This window comes from Electrona antarctica (genome assembly GCF_951216825.1).
Source record: "Electrona antarctica genome assembly, chromosome: 18".
Lineage (NCBI taxonomy): Eukaryota > Metazoa > Chordata > Actinopteri > Myctophiformes > Myctophidae > Electrona > Electrona antarctica.
This window is the reverse complement of record NC_136799.1, coordinates 16,803,755-16,826,443: the sequence shown is the minus strand read 5'-3', so window position 1 is coordinate 16,826,443 and position 22,689 is coordinate 16,803,755. Positions and strand designations below refer to the sequence as shown.

The following is a 22,689-nucleotide window of genomic DNA, read 5'->3' as shown; positions in this document are numbered from 1 at the left end:
CCTCGTTACCTTCAACATCCAAACCTCAGGGGGCCTGTTTACTCTGCTCTTTAAGTTGATCCCAGTCAATCGAATGGCACGTTTCCATTGACCGTCTCCTCTTTACAACATATGGCTGTTATTAGATGAAAACCACGCATGTTTGTAAATTAAGCATGGAAGAAGGTAACCTGACCGATGCGTCCAAATCCACACACATTGGCTGCCGATTGCCGATAGGATACAGCTGTCGTCATCATGTCCCTATGGCTGTATTGATTTCCTGGTCAAGTAAAAGAAAAAAGTTAACTAACCTGCAGGTTCTGTTGTCATGAGTGCAGCCACCTTCTGTGCACCACATTAGACACCAGCCCGACTCCACCCTCACACGGACGCACCATTTCCGGCTTGGTTTTGTTTTGATCACGTTATTTCCGGTTGTCCTCTGATCCAGAAGCCATAGTTAAACACACAGCGGCCTCTATCATAAACCACTGAAAACACAGATTGGCGTCTATGGCGGTTAAGCGTCTATAGACGTCAATGGCCGTCAATGAGTTATTCCTCTCTCTCTGCTCTCCGCCCTCTCTCTTTGTCTTTCTGACCCACTTTCCTCTCTTTCTCTGATCTCCTTTGGTGAGAACCCTAAGAGCACATGAGAACCATTGCGGGCTAAAGTAAAGTAGGTGTCTTGTGATGTTTTGTTTACTAGCTGGGGAGCGCTCCAGTAGTCTTTGTAGATTTCAGACAGGCAGTGCTACTTTTTGTGCTTTTGTTTGTTTATGTCCAGCTTTATTATATCAATTTGTGTAGTTCAGGAGTCAGAGCCACTGATCACATTCATTCCGAAACCCATTATCGCCTCTGCGGCACAATAAATGGACTATTAACTTGACCTAATGAGGAGTAAACAGCACCGAGAAAAACATCCAATCTTATCCACTCAGTAAGGGGAAATTATAGAAATCATTCTTTTCGCATTGGTGTGTGTGTGTGTGTGTGTGTGTGTGTGTGTGTGTGTGTGTGTGTGTGTGTGTGTGTGTGTGTGTGTGTGTGTGTGTGTGTGTGTGTGTGTGTGTGTGTGTGTGTGTGTGTGTGTGTGTGTGTGTGTGTGTGTGTGTGTGTGTGTGTGTGTGTGTGTGTGTGTGTGTGTGGCGGTATTGTATGACTAATCTTGCCTCGGCAGGTTTTTCGGTCATTTTCAATTTGGTGTCAATCAGGGAGAATGTTTCACTTTAGCGAGGCAGGGCCTGATTCACAATCACGTCCTGTCAAAAGTAATTTGCAGCTGTGTGTGTTTACACGTGCGTCTCCTTCTGTTGTTGTGCTGCCCAGAGTCCTGTGCCGTCAGCCGGGAATGTGTTCTGATGCGCTGTCGAGAGGGATCTGTGGTGTGTGTGTGATATGTTTGCCTCCATCATGTGCATGTTTGAGCGTACATCTATGTGTGTATGCTGTCATCTGTTTGTGTGCGGTGTGTGCGGTGTGTGAGGTGTGCACGCATAATAACGTGGACGCAGTGTGTCGCCGGGGAGACGGGGACTGTGCGCGCGCACCGTTCTTTTGGGCACATTGCGAGGCACAGCGGAGACGGGAGCGCAAAATGAATTATCAGAGTTTACAATATACTATTACGTATTACTCCCAGATGATACAATTATTACAGTATACACTAGACCTGTACGTGCCCGTCGGCCTCCGGCCTACTTGAGAACAATGCAACTTGGGAACCTAATAATACCCGTTGTCAACTTGTCATAGCACCCATTTTAACTATCTGTGTCCCTTTTGTGCCCATACTGTATATGGAGATCTAGTATGCACCCATCTGTCCCACATGGAGATCTTTGTATCTGTCTGTCTGCCTGTGTCTGAACAGTGCTGCAAACTGTGGACTGGTTAAGTAATCAATTGGCAGGTGTGGGGGTTGCCATGACAATCAATTGGCTGAGGCAGAGGCTGCAAATTGCACAGGTGAGGGGACTTGGCCTCATTAGGCCCACTGGCAGAGCCTGACCTGTCTTTTGTGGGTCCGCCCGATGTTAGCTACAGTTTATAGATCATACTGAGTGTTTAATTTTGAAGTAGGCTATTTATATTTAGTCGAGATGAAGAAAGTCCACACTCGGCAGACAGACAGAATATTATGTAGCCTACACTGCAGTGTTTTTCTGTTTCCTTAAGCAATTGATTGATGTTCTCGTCTGACCATATTTCGATGAGGGCTTCGGTCTCCTCATTCGACCACGTCTATCCATGGTAACGGGACATCTTTGTGCTGCGTAAAATATGCCTTCTCTGTCTCCAACTGTGTTTACTCCTCATACTCCTCACGTTTAATTTCCTTTATTTGATGCGGATTGCATTCACACCTGCAGTGAATCGATGTAAGGTGCACTTGGAAGCGAAGCGAAATTAACCCCCGTTTTTTGGCGAACTAGGATGCAATTGTTTGATCCGCATCAGAGTTCGAATGAGCCTTCACACAGTATCGCATGCTGGTGTGAATGCGACATGTGTGTGAGAGTTTGTGTCGGGGGGTTAAATGGGATGATATAATAGGATGTGTTGGGGATTACACAAATCTGATTAGTGATTATACCAAACCGCAGTTGTAATTTATAATCACCTTTTATGCACTAAGAATTCAAAACAAAGCAATGGCAAATTAAGTATCTGAAGAAGAACAATCGGTTAAACTGAAGCCTGCTGACAAAACATGCTTCAGATGTCTTGTGAGCTTTCAGCATGTACTGCACAGTAAGCACTGAAGCCTACATCCGTCTGGTGGCTCAGTCAGTGAGAGCATTCACCATTATTTTTATTTTTTTTTAAGATATTTTTTTTGCGGCTTACGCCTTTTATTGTTTTTTTTTGAAGGGACAGACAGTAGGCTGACAGGAAACGGGAGAGAGATGGGGGAAGACATGCAGTAAAGGCCGTGTCGGGCTCGGGAGTCGAACCCGCGGCACACTGCGACTGGATTACCAGTCGGGTGCCCAGACGGTTACGCCACCGCCTGGGCCAGCATTCACCATTCTTGTCTCTTTCCATTGCAGTGAACATTAACTATAAAAATCTAGAATATTGTGGCATGAGACTGTGGTCAGAGATGAATTGCTTTTCAGAGAACTATTTTTCCCGTTTCCCTTTGCCACACAGTCTAGTAAAGAAATACTATAATTTTGTATCTTTCAAACCTGTTGGATTGCCACATGAGTTCACACAGAGTTCACACAGTCCCACTGCTTTCCTAATGGCTTTTGTAATTATACAGATTTCATCACACAGAGGGAGCCTCGGGGTAGAGGTAGTCTAAACTTTTCCTCTCAGTCTGTCTGTGCTGTGCTGCCGTGCTTGCCTTTAAATGCCACAGGTACCCTATAATAATTGCACCAAGTGCGCTAAAGTGAGCAAGGAATTGAATGAGGAAGTTGAATCCCTGCGTCTTTGTTCCCACAGTGTTAAGCCGAGAAAGTATTTTGTAGCGTTTCAAGCACATCTACGAGCATCTATATGATACCCGATTTGATACCCATCAAAAGGACTTGGCTTTCCTTTATCAGATTACAAATAAACGTTTAATCATTCGCTGTTACGGCCAAACTCCTCTACTACAGTACTCCTCACAGACCTTTTCTGAAGGTATTTTCTTTTATTTCTCTGAAAACAGCTCAGATTGTGGGGAATACCACCAGAGACACCAATGTAAACAATGAGATGAATTGGTCTGAAACGTATTACAGTGTATTTCTTTTTTTTCCTTCCCGCAATGTGCATGCCTTCAATTGCCCATGGAGAGTTTTGGAGAAAGGTTGTCTGAGGAGGTTAGGAGGTACAAACCTCTATAATCCCTCTGAAGAATTACAAACACAATCAGATGGCCACTAAATAATGGGTAGAGAGAGCACACACTCTGTCCAGTGTGACTGTTGCCAGAAATGGCAAAAATCTAAGATGTCAAAGTGCATCAGTGTGATGAAAACAAAGAGTGTTGATCCCCAGTGTCAAAATTACTGTTATACTACTGTATACAGTGGGCATGTATTCTTTTCAAGTAACTATGCTGCCATCTCAGTGGTCTTGTGGTTAGAGTGTCCGCCCTGATATTGGGTCGAGGTTTAATCAACCGGCAGGGCCATACCAAAGACTATAAAACAAATTGGACCCATTAAAGGAGAATTCCATACTAAAAAGCTTTCTTACCTTTCTTTGTAGTTGTTACGTCCCCACCAAAGAGGTATTTTTTTGTGCAAAAGCTCCTTATTGGCTATTTCCCCTACCATAAGCCCTAAATGAATTGCATTGAATTGAATGGGGCTATGGGGTGTTGTGCTAATTCGCTTATTTCCATCGCTCAAAATTATAATTTCTTTGTATATATCCTCTCTTCATAATGTAAACAATATCCCAAGCGGCACACTTTACTACTTATTTCGATGGAAATAAGCGAATTAGCACAACACCCCATAGCCCCATTCAATTCCTATTCAATGCAATTCATTGAGGGCTTATGGTAGGGGAAATAGCCAATAAGGAGTTTTTGCACAAAAAAACACCTGGACCTCTTTGGTGGGGACGTAACAACTACAAAGAAAGGTAAGAAATGTAAGAAAGCCTTCTAGCATGGAATTCTCCTTTAATGCCTCCTTGCTTGGCACAAAAACATGAAAGGTGGATTGGGGGGTATATATAGGTCCTTGTGACATACTAGCGTCATGTCCAGGGGATGTATACAGGGGATGTACTGTATACAGTACATCAAGCCACCTCACGCTATAGAAACAGCGCTAAACGTTTGTTGCAAAAACATGCTTTTGGGGAGATCAAGCGTGCGCTCTGGCGAAAACAGCTAATCTACAAGCTCACAACATCACAGGTTGCAAAGGCCATGAGTTTTCTCAAGCCAGAGCTCAGAATTGTGCACATTTTGGACGCAAATGCACCTACAATTTGATCTGTGCGACTCACAAAATACATTTGGGAGTACCTGTGCGCCTGTCCATAGTTTCTGTGGTGCATGTCAAACTGGGGGGCCTTCATACTTTTCAAATGGGGGTCTGTGGGCTAATAAGTGTAAATGTTGCAGTCCTTGCCATGAACATATTTCCCGACCATGCATTTGTACGAATCCTTTCATGTTATAGTGTTGTTTTTATTCATTAAAGATTAGATATTTATGATTCAAGATATTTATGGGGGGCAATATCTCACAACGGGTAATAGTGGAGCAGATTACTGAAACGATCGTTCACTTGATCATACAAGCACCAAATTTGGCACACAAGTGCTTCAGAACCTACTCTCTCAGAAAAGTACGTTGTCCACTTGAAAAAACAAAATGGCCACCATTTTTCAAGATGGCCGCCTTTCAAAATGGTTTTAAACAGTGATTGAACTATAGTTTGATTGAATAATCTTATTGTGATGGCCTATACATCAAAATGTATGTTTCTGAGTATGAGAAATCCAATTCTGCATTTAGCAAATCAAAATTATTGAATATTATGATGATACAATGGGAATTAAACGAAAAGCTGGGGCAGATTAAGTCAATATTCCATAAGAATCTTTCACTTTGTAGTACAAGCACCAAATTTGGCACACATGATGTCCAGGATGTATTTCTATGAAAAGCACCTTATCCAGCTGAAAATCCAAGATGGCTGCCAGTATTCAAGATGGCCGCCTCGTCAAATGCAAGAAAACAAAACAACAAAAAGGTTTTCGAAGTAGAATTCAAATGTGTTAATGATCCAAACATCAAAATGAAAGTATTCTGACTGTAAGAACTTAATGGTGTTGGAATTGAATTCCAATATGGCCGCCAGTTTGCAAGATGCAGTTATTACGTGACTCAAAATTAGCGTTTTCGGAAGCTGTATGATCATAGATATTGTTGAAGGGCAACATCATTCGTTGATCATGCATTGAAATGCTGTGATCAAGCCCTATTGGTTTGTAATTTTGTATATAAGAGTGATGTCAAAGCACAACCAGGACACACTGGTGACATCACTGCTGTGAGACATGGGGTTCAGTGTCGGCTTGTAGCGTAGCTGTAGTTGTGGTTTACTAACTGTTGTAGTGTACTCACTGTAGTTTGTTGTATACTTTAGTGTCCTAAATGCTAATTAGCCCCTATATCTCCACTAGAAGTTTAGTTAGTTGTAGTATTGTAGTTAGATAGCCGCACCTGAATTGACAAGATGTGCCAGCGTGGGAGAGCAGAGACAAGGGTAACGGGGCTTCAGTTACCTGGATGGTGTACAGATCGCACAGGACTTAAATGGCACTGGATGAACGGTCGGGCTAGGTGTAGGGCACCAGATGCTTGAACCTAGATCAAGGTTCAAGGTTGGACTTTATTGTTACATCTTATGTACAGGTATATAAGAGTAAAACTTATTTTTGTTTGTCTTCCTTACAGACAATGCAGCGGCATAGATAGCATAATATTCAAACAACAAAAAACACAGCAAGCACAGCAAAACAAAGGGATAGAATAAAGAGTGCTAGAAAAATAGTAACATATGTACATGTTTCCCTGTAGTAGCAAAGTTAGGTAAACTCGCCCTGGTTCTTATCAGTTCGTTCATGTAACTGATTGTTTGGGGAAAGAAGCTTATTTGCAGTCTATTTCCAGTGGCTTCAAGACTGCGAAAACGTTTTCCATGTGGCAGCATCTCAAACAGTCTGCGGTTGGGATGGCTTGGGTCCCTCATAATTCCACGACGAGCTTTGCTGACACAACGATCGTCATACAGGGCTTCGATGGGGGATCACATCCGCTGCACTGCACTCTTTGAATTTTTGCGTGTCCTTCACCAGGATCATTCTGAATTTCAGCTGCTCTCTTAGTGGAACGCTGGAGTTTCAGTTGCTAAACATTTGCCCGACAATTTTGGTGATACTTTGTACTGTTTTGCCTCAATGTATCCTAACTGCCACCTCCATCATCCAATCTGGATGAGTCTAACATGATGGGCAACAGGTGTATTGCCTGAAATACGGGGAGACTTCAACTCCAATCTGTTTGACTTCCAATCAGTTTTAGTAGCGGAACATCTTGTGTTATACGGTTAAAGGCCGAGGTCTATATCCTTTTACCACCCAACCGTACAAAACATCAAAGCACATTGAAATATGGGATGCATCTAGGTTCAAGCATCTGGTGCCCTACACCTAGCCCGACCATTCATCCAGTGCAAGTCCTGTGCGATCTGTACACCATCCAGGTAACTGAATCCCTGTTACCCTTGTCTCAGCTCTCCCACGCTGACACATCCTGTCAATTCAGGTGCGGCTATCCACTACAATGCTACAACTAACTAAACTTCTATTTGAGATATACAGTATACAGGGGCTTATTAGATAGCATTTAGGACACTAAAGTATACTACAAACTACAGTGAGTACACGACTACAACAGTTAGTAAACCACAACTACAGCTACGTTACAAGCCGACACTGAACCCCATGCGGAGTCTCACAGCAGTGATGTCACCAGTGTGTCCTGGTTGTGCTTTGACATCACTCTTATATACAAAATTACAAACCAATAGAGCTTGATCACAGCATTTCAATGAATGGTGATGTTGCCCTTCAACAATATCTGTGATCAGACAGCTTCATTTTGAGTTGCGTAATAGCCCCCATCTTGAAAACTGGCGCCCATATTGGAATTAAATTGACACCATCAGAATACATTCATTTTGATGTTTGGAACAATGTGTGGATCACACATTTCTGTTCACTAAAGTTCTACTTATTCATTTGAAGAGGTGGCCATCTTGAAAACTGGTCGGCCATCTTGGATTTTCAGCTGGAAAACATACTTTTCCTAGAAAGTACATCCTGGACATCAATTGTGCCAAATCTGGTGCTTGTACCACCACATGAAGGATTATTATGGAATATGGACTTAATCTGCCCCACTTTATCGTTTAATTCCCATTGTATCATGATAATATTAAATAATGTTGATGTTCTAAATGCAGAATTGGATTTATCATACTCATAAACATAAACATATATTTCGAGGCCATCAAAATAGGATTTTATAGCTCAATATAACTCAAACACTGTTTAATACCACCTCGAATGGCGGCCATCTTGAAAAATGGTGTCCATTTTGTTTTTTCAAGTGGACAACGTACTTTTCTGAGAGAGTAGGTTCCGAAGCACTTGTGTGCCAATTTTGGTGCTTGTATGATCAAGTGAACGATTCTTATGATATATTGACTTAATCTGCTCCACTATAAGGTCTAGTATACTTAAATATATATTTTGGGGAGGTGGTGTTCAGTGGTCCTTGAGAAAGGTGCTAACAAGAGCGGAGGGTATTAAAGTGAAAGGTGTTTATTTTTCGATCAACTTCAGTCACCAAGGATACGCCACAGCTGAATAGGATTTTTAATCCTTGCGATAGCTGTCACGGGGATTGGGCAAAAAGGGAGGCACAATTCACGGATGCTATAAATATTTTGGTCCTATTGTCTACTGAGCTTATTGATTTAATTGTCCGAGCTAATCAATATCACACGTCGCTGTTGCCAGACAAAAAATGATGCATTAGCAAAAGAGATGCTCAGTGGTGAAATGAACGGAACAAATCTAATTTGTCATTGACGCCTAAGCCTTTTATAAAATCAGACATTTGGGATTTAACAGGTTCCAGTGTTCACAGTGTGATGAAACACGTAAATGGGCCAAACTTTAATAACGAGAAGGAACACTATAATTGAAGCTTTATTATCTTCCTTCTGCTGTAGCAGCAGTATGTGTGACTTTACTAGTTGACAAATGTGGGTAATTTAATGCTGTGCTCTGTGGGAAGAGCACAGCAAGGTGGGGATTCTATTCTTTGCATCTGGAGTTCAACGTGTAGTGCACTGACCCTCTCAAGGCCTGGGGTGCCATTGTCAATTTTACACACTTAAGAGTTAGTTAACCCTGAGGATGTGCCACCCATTAGTCTATTTGCCAGACCATAGAGCCCCATTGTGAACCCGGACATTTAGTCTATTTGCCAGACCATAGAGCCCCATTGTGAACCCGGACATTTTGAGTACGCTAAAGTCCCCAGCATTTAGAAACTGCCGGATGCTAACTTACATAATATGTTGGACAATTTTCATAATTAGCATACTAACCTGGCGTACCATTAACATCCAATATAAGGCAACATTTTCTAAAGTTTTTTGTGCAAACCTAATGCTTGCAATGGATTCAGAATCAGTTTCTAAATGCCGGGGACCCATACTCAACATTTCTAACATAAAACCTTAGGGTACTCAACATGTCCGGGTTCACATTCTGGCAAGTAGACTACATGCTAGTTTGAATGTATGGTGCCGTAATTAGCTTTGTATGAAGTGTTAGCTTAGATTAGATTATGAGACTAGTTTGCAATTTATTGCATTTGCACAATATTTATTACAAAGGTATTGATTGCCAGACTTCTTATTCTTCTATTTCACTTTTATACTGTAGGACTGTAGGTTCATTGGATGTTTTTACATGCCGTTGTATTTCCAATGAAGAATATAAATGTTGTATATTCCCTGTCACTGTCAACCCCTAGCTGTTGGTTCCCTCCCATGAACATGGAGAATTGTGAAATTGTGAAAATTGTCTTGGCCTAGCCGGAGGCACGTCTCCATGATCGTGGGAAGGAACTTTACCCATCGAAGAATTTTGGATGTTGAAATGTTACATTGTATAGAAGGTAAAATCTGTGGGTCTAGATCTGTACATGCTAGTCGGCGTGTGTGTGTGTGTGTGTGTGTGTGTGTGTGTGTGTGTGTGTGTGTGTGTGTGTGTGTGTGTGTGTGTGTGTGTGTGTGTGTGTGTGTGTGTGTGTGTGTGTGTGTGTGTGTGTGTGTGTGTGTGTGTGTGTGTGTGTGTGTGTTAGACAAGTTAGAAAAACTGTCACTATATTTGAAATAGGCTGCCCATTTGATCTGTATATGGACACTTGTTTTACATCCAAACTTATGAAATATCAGCTTCTGGTGGAACGTATTATGGCCTTGGGATATAACTGTCAACTTATTGTCCTTGTATTTGGAAATCTGGGCCATGTCCATAAACTTGTGCTCAGGGGTCTGCAATTGGGTGGATTGCAAAAGACAAATACAAAAAAGTTGGCTAAATACTGTTCTGTCTCAGCTATTATGGGCAGTCTGTCCATCTGGAGAAGGCGTTGTTTAATTTATCCCTAGGTGGCTTAAAAAACAAACAAAATAAAAAACATCCTGTCTAGTAGTGTCAAGTAATAGTATGTCATCAATGTGCTATATATATTTCTTTTCTTTTTTCTTTTCCCTCTGTGTGTTAAGCATGTGCAGCAGTTATATCTGGTTGGACCATATAATGTAACCTAATTCTGATCAGTGTTTGGGTCTATTGTATTGCGCCTCTTGTGCAGATCCAAATAAAATAATTCAGATGTGTTCAGATGAATAGTCAGGTAGAATCCAGAGTTAAAGAACCCTGATGGGCGCCTGCAGAGTCTGGTGGCATCCTGTAATAAAACAGGAAAAGTGCGTGTGTCCTGTAGCTGACATACATCCACCCCTGTTTCTTTCCACTTCTACGGTATAAGTATCTCTCTTTCTCTCTCTACTGCTCTCGTTCTTGCCTGTCATACTCTCTCTCTCTGTTCAGCTTCCTCACACACATTATCTCCACCAGGCCGAAGGAATGGGGAGAGAGTATGTTTTGCACTCCGTCCGTCCGTGTGTCCGTCCGTCCGTCTGTGAACAGCTAATCTCCGGCACCGTTAACCAGGTCAATGCCAAATTTTGCACACACACTCCCTGGATGCCAACAATGAACCTCTGCCCCAACATTTCCAGAACGGTCTGTTATAGCGCCACCAGGAGGCCGACTTGTAAAAAACAATTTTTTTGATATTACTCCTCCAGATTCTGTCCAAAGATCCCGCAAATCGTTACAAACTAGCTCTATAGTCATGTGTTCAAGACGGATCTGTCTGATATTTCATATTCCATCCTAATTGGCTAACATTGGCTTTCAAAGTTTGCAGGATTGGCCCTTTTCAAACAAAAAGCTTCAAATCATGAACACAGCGTGCAATTTATGTGAAATCTTTCACAGACTTTGATACTAGGCTGAGGAATATATCCCACCCTTTTCACATTGGCCTGTTATAGCACCACCAACAGGTGGATTTTTGCAAAACACATTTTTGGAACAAAATGCCTCAAAACATCCAATTGCCATCAATGGTGTAAGAACAAATGGCACCCTTTTCACATTGGCCTATTATAGTAGCCTGGCTTGGCCAGCCTCATAGCGGGGATTCACTGAAGATTCTTCCCCGCGGGGAAGAATTATAGTAGCCAAGCCAGGCTACTATTATAGTGCCACCTGTGCCCCGAGACCTGTGCCCCGAGGGGCACTTTTTCTAGTTGTTATTTTTTCTCTTTTCCCTTTCTTTTTTCCCCTCACATTCTTTTCTGTTTCATTTAATTTGACTGTCTCTTACTTTGTCCACCCTTTTCCACTCGTCTGCCTATCTTTTCCTCCAATTACCTCTGTTTATTTATCTCAATAAATAAACCATTGTCGGTTTATTTCCCCCGCTCACATACAGTACAATCACTCCCCACCCCTGACATTTTTCAGATAACCCTTCTTCACTTTACTTACTCTTCACGCCATGGCCATGCCATTACAGTACTTTTAAAAAAAATTGTCTTCACAGCAATTGAAAAATGCCCTGGCCTCACTTCTCAGGATCAATATTTTCCATAAGGGCTGCCTATAAGTTGGGGCCAGTCAGTATTTTCCTTGTCATGCCAGTCCAAAGGCCTATTATTAAGTCATCATTATTTGTGTGTATATTATTCTTTACTTTTCTTGTCTTTTGAAAACAAACCATGGTTTCTGACGACCAGCTGGCTGTTATCAATGGCATGAGATCAGAGAACATAATTTGTGCTCTTGTTGTGGTGGATAGTCTATACAGCAAACAATGGCCAAAATATTGACTTCTTTCGTGAGCTTTTCCAACGGTAGAGGAGATAAATGGCAAAACAATGTGGAATAGAAAGCAATAAAAAGCATCCATCAACAACGAGTACAACAAGAATATACAGTAGACGAGTCTTACATAAAATATGAGATTACATAAAATATATGGATTCATTGACACGTGTTCTCAGAGGACCCCTATGTGTGGTCCGTGGGCACTTTGAAATGAAGCAAGGAAGGCAATCAAAATGTTCTCTGCACATATAGTCCAAACACCTTGCACTAAATCAGTGGTTCTCAAACGTTTTCATGTCAGACAGTGGCCACGTTTACATGAGGTCTTTCAACCCCTCTTAATTCCGAATAGAAGTTAAATCCTATTAAACGTTGTCATGTAAACACCTACAAAAACTTAAATCCGAATGGAAATGCTCGATGCGATTTAAAAACCATTCCGATGTCACTGGCCGGATTATTCCGATGTTCAATGCGATTGAAAGAAAATTGGACTCATGTATACACTGCTTCGGATGTAAGTTCATTCTGGTCTTTCTGAGCATGCTCATTTCCAAGGCGCTCCAACTCCAAGGCGCTCATATCCAAGGCGCGCCGAGTTTGCACATAGAGCGCGTTATTTCGTGCATTTTGCAGATCCGAAATCCACAAAAAAAAAAGGCTGCAGCAGCAGTGATGATGATCCCCCTGATCTGTGAGTGTTCAATGATCCAACCGTCCCGAGTTGATGATCACTCTGATAATTTTCAAACATGTTTGATAGGCCTATAGGTTATATAGCCAGCCTATATGTATCTGGATGCTTAATGCTACTGTAGGCTAAGTGCATCGGGGGACTCACAGAAAGATGGAGGAGAGAGAGGACGAAATGCCGTCAGTCCGCTGTTCAGTAATCTCACACACACACACACACACACACACACACACACACACACACACACACACACACACACACACACACACACACACACACACACACACACACAGTCCCAAGAATATGCTATTATCGCTATAATGTCCATCCTATCCCTTTAAACTTGTATAGGCTATAACTTGCCTATTCCAAGTTGCAACCAAAACGTCATGAAACATAACGGCTTTGCAGTTTAATTGCATTGATGAGCAGCTGCAATCAATCTAGTATTAAACACCCAATTTATTCTCTGGTAGCCTACTTTGCCCGGAATATATTATGCCATAATGATGCGGCGATGGTGTATTGTGCAGATATATATATATATATATGCTTTATGCGATGTACAAGACCACAGATGGGACACGTTGTCAGCCTGTAGATCAGCGCTTACTTACACAATGTACGTGCATTGTGCAAAGACGAAACACAAATAAACCCAATAGCACAGCGAAAAGTTGATAAATGCGATGTCCCCCCCTGTTTACTGGTGTGTGTGTGCGTGTGCGTGTGCGTGTGCGTGCGCGTGCGTGCGTGCGTGCGTGCGTGTGTGTGTGCGCGCGCGCGTGCGTGCGTCTATCATGTCTTATATCACATCTCCATGTAAACAATCATTCGGAATGACCATTTCCCATGTAAACTCGCAGCTAAAAACATTACTTCCGAAGTATTTTATTCGGAAGTATTTATTCGGAATGATCAGCCTGCATGTAACTGCGGCCAATGACTCCCAAATCCCCCCCCTGAAACCCCCTACCTGCTTGTCCCCAGGCACCACTTTGAGATCCATGCACTGCACTAAAGGATAAGCCTGTCCGGTACCTTGTTGAGCATACAGAGAGTGAAAAAGCGATCCAGTTTTCTATTTCCATCCAATTTGAGAAGAGGAATACATTTGACCAGATACCAAGGACATCTGTCGCAAGCTGTTGCTTGCCTAACTGCAGTTAATTAGGTATCCAAAGTCCCACTTTCGGATGACACTGTCAGATTGATTACATGGCTGATGAATCAACAGGCTTGCATTACAAAGCAATACTGCTCGTCTGTCTACTATGTGCAATATATTTTGAAGATGATTTACATGAGGATATGTTATGTGCACTGTCATTGCCAAATGACAACAGCAGCTGAAATATTCAAGGTGTTGAATGACTGCATGACAGTCAAGCTACTGTAGTTTGATTTGGTTACTGTGTAAGAGTCTGTACGGATGGGGCCATATGGCCAGCCAGCTTTCTGGCTTCACAACCCACGTAAAGAAGGTCGTCCTGCCTGTGAGTCTACCCTGTGTCATTCATAGAGCCGAAGGTTGTCGCTTCACAGTTCATTGAGTATTGAGTATAATGTGATTATGGTTGTGAATTTCAGCAAAGTACATACACTCACCACACGCCTGTTTGAACAGTTATGTGAGGAGGATTCTACCAGGATTCTACAGTAGTATTTTTCATTGTGCATTTTTTTGTCAAAGTTGATCCCATGCCAATGTTTATTATTAATTTCACTTTAGATGTATTAAAAAGGTCTTAAAGGTCCTTAAATTGTCACTTAAATATGCAGGTCTTACGATCCAGATTTTAAGCCTGGTGTGTATGATCAAACTTTCAGGCGATGGGCTCGGTATGGTTTTTCCTCTTACTGTACTGCCATGAATTGCAATGTGTTTTTGAATTTTGAAAAATAGGTGTATGTGTATAAATAACAAGGATTTGTTTAGATACCTTCAAGTACGAGAGTACTTCATGGGGGAGGTGAAAGCTTCCGAGCCGGTGGCCTCAAACGATCTCATACAGGTTTTTATTCAGGCATATAAGCAGTCCAAAAGAGCAGTGTCTAGTATATACAATGCCTTGGTTTCAGCTAGGACCAACTCCACAGAGTACATTAAAACTAATTGGGAAAAAGAGTTGGAGATTACCATCACTACAGAGGAATGGGTAAATATGTGCAAAACACAAATTACGTCCACCAACTCAAGAATGTGGAGAGAATTATGTTGGAAGAACCTAATAAGATTTTTTATTACACCTAAAATTAAGTCAAGACAATTGAAAACAGAACAGCCATGCTGGAGAGAGTGTGGCCACAAGGGAGCGGGCCACGCTCATATATTCTGGACTTGTCCTAAAATTCAGAAATACTGGCAGGATATCCACTCCACCTTGGAGACCATTCTGTGTTTTGAGATACCTCTGACTTGTTCCTTCTTATTGCTGGGAAATATCCCTGAAGAGTTTCTAATACATGATAAATATTGAATCAAGATCCTCTTAGCAACAAGTAAGAAAGCGATCACACAACGCTGGTACCAACAGGACCCACCAACGAAAGAACAATGGATGGACATTATTGAGGAACTGTATGTTATGGAAAAACTAACATTCATACTTCATATTCATACTACGAAATATGCAGGTACCCTACTGTACACTTAATACTGTATGTTGGTTTGTTTACTATTGAGGTGAGAAAACAATGTTGCACATTATAAGTTAATCATCTGGAGACCCCCCAAAATAATTTAGGATAAGGGCCCACTGGTCGACAATGTGGATAATGTGATTGGTGTAGCAGCGTCAGCTTAGCTGTGTGTTTAGCTGTGATCGGTCTACTTTTGTAGGCACACACACACACACTCACAAACGCACTCACAAACGCAGTCACAGACGCACGCACGCACGCACGCACGCACGCACGCACGCACGCACGCACGCACACAAACAGTACATACTACAATCATCCCCCTTTGATGCCAAGGAGTACAAATCTGAGCACTTCACTGACAGAGCTTGCATACCTGTCTGATGTATTCATCCTGCTGAAGGAGCAGCTGAACATTCTACAGGCCGGAAAGGGACACTGGTTTTAACCTGCCTGCTAAAGGAACAAGCCTTTAACTAAAGGGACACTGGTTTTAACCTGCCTGCTAAAGGAACAAGCCTTTAACTAAAGGGACTCTGGTTTTAACCTGCAGGCTGCTAAAGGAACAAGCCTTTAACTAAAGGGACACTGGTTTTAACCTGGCTGCTAAAGGAACAAGCCTTTAACTAAAGGGACACTGGTTTTAACCTGGCTGCTAAAGGAACAAGCCTTTAACTAAAGGGACACTGGTTTTAACCTGGCTGCTAAAGGAACAAGCCTTTAACTAAAGGGACACTGGTTTTAACCTGCCTGCTACAGGAACAAGCCTTTAACTAAAGGGACACTGGTTTTAACCTGCAGGCTGCTAAAGGAACACGCCTTTAACTAAAGGGACACTGGTTTGAACCTGGCTGCTGAAGGAACAAGCCTTTAAAAACACAATAATCATGGTGGAAAAGAATGGAAACGAGGCGTATGCTTGACATGTTTCACAGCTTGTCAGGGTATCTAGGAGAGAACAGGGATATGCCCTTGTCACAGCTGGTCAGCAATCACCTGAACACACTCTCAGGAGAGTTTGAATGCTATTTTCCTACAACAAAGGAGTCTCAAAAGAATGGATCTGAGACCCACTTGCCACAATCAAGCAGATATAGATATTGTGTGTGTGTGTGTGTGTGTGTGTGTGTGCGCGCGCGTGTGTGTGTGTGATGACATTGATTCGTTGATTCATTGCATTTGTGTAAATGAACATAGGTGTTCATGGGATGCACGATGCAGTGTTAAGTGCTATGCTAAACTATGTATCTATTTTCTTTTACTATGTCTAAACTCATCTACCGTATAGAGAGTATGCGCATGCATAAAGCGAATGGCAAATCGAGTGGCAAATTAAGTGGCAAAGTGAGTGGAAAAGTGAGTTTAACATTCTTTAACGTTGTTTAATGCAATCAAATTCTTTTCTGTGTGGATGTCTGGGCTGTCAAGGCCAGAAAGTCATTTTTTTGTCACTCACTAGGCGTTCCCGCATAACTTCCAGATATGGTGATGATGTCACGCGCATACCCTCTATAGATAATTCAAATTGTTTCAAATTATTTCTTGTAATAATGCTGTCTGGAGAATGCCACTTTTCAAGTCCCTGGGTTCTTTTTTAGTCAATTACCTTAAGTTCAGACTCATGGGGGGGTGACTATTTTGGGTGAAATCTCTATGGAAACAGTGAGGGTACAGTGGGTGCAGAAAGAAGGGACTGACAGCTCACTGGAACACCAAGGAGGAGAGCACGAGGGAAGAAGAGGAGAAGAGAGACGAGTGGGGAGGAGATGAGCCGAGAAGGAAGGAGAGGAGTGGGGAGGAGAGGGGTTGGAGGTGGGAGGAGAAGACACCACAGGAGACAGGGGTGGAGGAGGGAAAGGATAGGAAAAGTCGGGTGAGAAGGGGAGGGATAGAGGGATAGTAGGAGAGAGGAGGAGTGCAGAAAGGAGAAGAGGACATTAGTGACGGGGAGAGGTGGCAGAGGAAAGGAAAGAGAGAGATGTTTCCTAGGGTTTAGGAGGTATGTTAGGTCTCTTTCCCCTCACATCTCCACATGATAAAAGCTGTTTTTAACTCAACCTGCTGTCAGCTGTCTGTACACGCTGAACTTTCCTCAGCTTTTAAGAGAAGAAGAAAGATGTATTTTCTCCCTCTCTTTTATTGTCATGGTTCTGTTTTTCTGTCATGTACTTGTGATATTAAATACATGCTTAGCTCTATATGTTTGAGGGGCACTCGCCCTTCCTATATTCAGCTATAGTGTAGATTCTTCTCCTAACACAAACATTAAATGTCATTGACCAAGAATGGAGAATTTACGTCAGATGTGGACGAGCAAATCGTCAATCAATGGATGATGTACGATAAGAGCGCCGGATTTTTTATGCATCAAGTCATCTTCACGTTTTCTATTTTTTTCCTGCCCCTTTCATTCCCTAATAATAATAATGATATTTAAAAATATGTATACAGCAGTTACAAAACAAAGAAAACAACGACACAAGATTACAACGTGCTTTATATAAAACTGAGGGAAAATCCAACAAAACAGTACAAAAACTGCAGTGTGAAATAGAACATGACGAGAATCAAACAATGCATTTCAACAAAAGCAAGCATTAATAGGGCATTACATGTATAAAAGATATTGCTGTAAGAAAAAAAGCCAATCAATACTTTCATATATACAATAAATAAAAAACACACCATTGACTGCCAGATTTATTTCTCTCCCTGTTCTCCCCTTGCCAGGCCTTTTCGATTATCTTACCTTTTCAAGACATGCTGCACTTAGCGTTTTTATTACATATTTTCTCTCCCCCGGTCGATCGCTGACACGGTCACGTGTGCTGTTCACGGGAGAATTTAAAAAAAAAGTAGTTGCAAGTTGAAAAACTCAAACACAACTAAACTAAAAACACAACTCGTCCAACTCGAAATGGTTTTGGTGACCCATTGACCACCAACCTCAGGGACAAAATTTCAGATACGGTATCATAGATATCATAATCCAGTAGAGTAGACAGATTTCTATGAAACTTGTCCATCCAACACCTTGGTCCCAAACAAGATATCTCAACAGTTGTTACATGGGGCATTAATAGCTGCATAAGGAGATTATAGGAGGACTTTAGGGCTCCACTTGTTTTATTTAATTTTATTATGTGGAATGGTGGTTCATACTATGTGCAAGTCCGCTATTAACAATATATTCTATTCCTGTCCTCTCCCTTCTATACTCTCTACAGTGTTACGTACTCCACTTGGTACTGCATATTGTAATCCTCACTTCTCTTCCATTGCTTCTCTATTCAGCCCTCCTGTACGCCACCATCTTTGGAAATGTGACCACCATCTTCCAGCAGATGTACGCCAACACCAACCGCTACCACGAGATGCTCAACAATGTCAGGGACTTCCTGAAGCTCTACCAGGTGCCGAAGGGCCTCAGCGAGAGGGTAATGGACTACATCGTCTCTACCTGGTCCATGTCCAAGGGTATAGACACGGAGAAGGTGAGACGTGAGCTGTATTCTCTTCAGAGACCCAGAAGGTCTGAATGCTAATGTCTTCTGCTGCGTCTGCTGAGAGTGTGTTCAAGTGCCCTTGAGCATAATGAAGTGCCCTCTTTGCCTGACTAGTCATTGCATGGCATGTAGTAAATCTGAATTATTTCTCGAGTTACTGACACAGAAAATGTGACATGGACAGGGTTAATAATATTTTTTGTTGTACACTGGAAACCTCTCATGACATCATGAGTTCCATTCCCGCAATATCCAACTCCTTTCTGTAGGATGTGATACTTGACAAGGCTGGAAATACATTCCTACAACAACCAGTAGCCATTAACAAGGAATTGTAATACAAAGAATATCAAATCTTACCGGGTAAGAAAACAGAAACAGGAAAGCATTAAAAATTCACTTTTCAACCTAAATTCAAAAACGTGCACGCGCCGGTTGAGGGTTTAGTTTAGTGTCGTTTATTATCACATCGTTACTCTGCACTGTCCTTACTCAGTTCCCACAGTTTAAAAAAAGATATATAAATATATTAATATTATTGTTTACTTGTTAAATAATTCACTTCACATAACACTTAGCCTTCGAACCCAGGCTTTTATTTCCGTTTGCCTTCAGCTCAAAAAAGGAAAGCCTGGGGAAATGCATTGGAAATTCTGGCATACAGGAAGCCCACTCCCGTATTTCGTATTTCCCTAACCAATAACAGTGCAGAGGTGCGTCGCTCCAAATTTGGTGACGTCAGTGTTCTCCGCTGTTTTCTACAGAGGCGTGCGTGTGCTCAGATCGGTGAACCAATGGGATCTACCGCTTTTTTTCATGCCGGCACCCGCCCCTCTAGACCAGAAATCACACTGCAGCTGCATACGTAACTGAATAGAAATGTAAGCTTCGCTGTATTGCCGATTTTTTGGGGGGGGATTCAAATTGTGCTGAAAATATGAATTGAAAATGCTGTCCAATGTATTGTATTGACCCTTCTGGGCATGCTGACATAATGACAATGTTCAGCGGTCAAATCCAGTGCAGAAGCCGAATGCATGTCTTTCCCGACTGTGCCCTTATGCCCTTCTTCTCTCTCCCCGCTATAATAAGTCTAAATAATGGAGAAATGCCAGAAAAATGATGATTAAGTATGACTAAAATGTCATTCTCAATTACTAGTTTATACACCAGATACACAGTAAAATCCTCAGTGTTGATTTAACTCTGAGTGTACAACGAATACATTTAGTCCACTTGCCAGAATGTAAACCCAGACATGTTGATTACACCAAGGTTTTATATTAGAAATGTTGAGTATGGGTCCCCACCATGTAGAAACTGCCAGATGCTAACTTGCACAATTTTCATAATTGGCATAATATGTGACCATACCATTAACAACCTATAGAAGGCAGAATATTCAAAATGTCATCATGCTTTATGTAGCATCTGACATATCAAACTAGGGGGGTTTCATGATGCTGAATCCATTCCAAGCATTAGTTTTGCAAAAAAAAACAATCATTGGGCTAAAAACAGCCATGCCCACTTGCCCAATTGTTGCCTTCTATAGGTTGTTAATGGTACTAGACCTGTACGTGCCCGTCGGCCACCGGCCTACTTGAGAACGATGCAACTCGAGTCCGGGCACTGCACTCTCTGCGGGGATGTGGAAGTTGGAACGCGCGTGTCGAATATGAAGTCGGTGGAGCAAACGGTTCTCGAGTTACGTGCATTACAACCGTACACACACACACACACACACACACACACACACACACACACACACTGCTCAACATATGCGAGTTAGCATCCGGCAATTACTAAATGCTGGGGACCCATACTCAACATTTAAACCTTGGTGTACTCAACATGTCCGGGTTCACAATGGGGCTCTATGGGCTGGCAAGTAGACTACTTAGGAATTGACCATGTAAAATAACTTTTTTATTTTTTATTTGTGTTTTAACTTAATGCAGTCCACCAGGATAGAGCTTCAGCTATGTAACTACACAGAGGAAAACACATTTATATCACAAATAAACTCATTACGCACAATGGCATTTCTCCAACACATGAAGTCTGTTCTCCATTTTATTCTGTTCAGCAGCAGTTTTAGCTGAGATAATTATACACCCATCTGCAAGACCTTGTGTAACCCCCTCAAGATGCTCGCACACGCACGCACGCACACACCCACACACACACACACACACACACACACACACACACACACACACACACACACACACACACACACACACACACACACACACACACACACACACACACACACACACACACCTTGCAGTTAGACGCAGGCACCAATTAATGAATATTTTCTGTCACTTAGTGACCCGTTGCACAGAACCCTGTCAGCTGTTTACGCATCACATGTGTGTACACACACACACAACGCATCACAAGTGTGCACGCACGCACGCACGCACGCACGCACGCACGCACGCACGCACACGCTCGCTCGCTCGCACACAGAGATACGCACAAACACAAAGGTGCTTGGTTCCCTAAAGCATGACGGCAATATTATGTTGGGCTTGTGGTAAATATAGTTTTTAGAAATATTCTACCATGTACATAGAGGTGTTATTTCCCCTCAATGTTTTGGAATCACTTCAATTATTGAAATGACTTTTCCCCTAGTCTATCTTTTAATTTAACAAGGGATTAAAGGGAATGAACTGTGCAATATTTCGTTGTTTTTTTTTCTCTATTTTCTTTTCTTTTTTTCCCCTTTTTATTAAAAGTTGACTGTTGGTTTTTCAAGCTTCACTGAAGTTTGGTTAATGAGTTGAACAGGATCCATTTAGCCTTTTCTGTCTTGGGTGTTTAGCAGATGCTCTTATCCTCAGAGACTGGAATGAAGTACAGTACCATCATGATGAGCTGTAATTCCCATGTTGAATGAAGTACAGTACCATCATGATGAGCTGTAATTCCCATGTTGCCAATATGAACAGTAACCTTAGAGGCAGCCATCTGCTGACATGAAGAGAAATGCACTCTACTGTACAGTGGTGGAAAAACTACTCACATGTTTTACTTAAGTCAAATATCAATACTGAAATGTAGTTAAAGGACCACTTCACCACTTTTCAACCTATCTTCATATAATAGTCTTCCATTGACATCATCATTAGGCAGATTTTTTTTTTAAACAAAGTCATTTTTTACAAAAATGTTTAGATTTTCATTATCGTGAGAACGATGGCTTCCATTTTCGCATTGCAACTTTTCAGGACTAGAAAGCCTGCAGTTTTTATTAGCTTGTATTCCCCATCGATGATGTCACTGGAAGACGGTTTCTGAACTGCCCACAGCCCTCCTATGAGACACAGACCGAGTAGAAAAGAATTGCGCCATTTTTTCAAGATTATTAGTAAGGACCTATTATATGAAGATAGGTTGAAAAGTGGTGAAGTGGTCCTTTAACTACTTTGTTGCAAGTCCGGAATTCAAATTTTACTTGAGCAAAAGTTCAAAAGTATACAAACTCACAATGCGTCGCATCACGATTTGTGACGCATTGTGAGCTTGTAGATTGGCTATTTTCAAATGGCTGAAATGTATATAGGGCTGAAGTGGGTAATGCATGAGTAAAAGTACAATATTTGCCTCTGAGATCTAGTGGAGTAGAAGTAAAAGTTTTGGAAATTGGAAACCTCAAAATTGTACTTAAGTACAGTACTTTTGTAAATGTACACTGTACTTAGTTACTTTCCACCTCTGCTACTGTAAGGCATGTTATGCAACGAGGTGCTAAACCTATATACAATATGGAGTCATATAGTAAACAAAAAAAGTGTTAAATAAACCAGAATTTATTTTGTATTCCTCAAAGTAGCT

At 41.8% G+C, this 22,689-nt stretch overlaps 1 protein-coding gene across 1 annotated transcript in view; it reads left to right on the top strand.

Annotated features, from left to right (window-relative positions):
• Positions 1–22,689, top strand: part of kcnh5b (potassium voltage-gated channel, subfamily H (eag-related), member 5b) — a 158,212-nt gene that overhangs the window by 75,053 nt on the left and 60,470 nt on the right. The window contains exon 10 of the mRNA XM_079528164.1: positions 18,629–18,828. Within this exon, the coding sequence (XP_079384290.1) occupies positions 18,629–18,828 (200 nt within the window). The remainder of the gene's footprint in view (positions 1–18,628; positions 18,829–22,689) is intronic.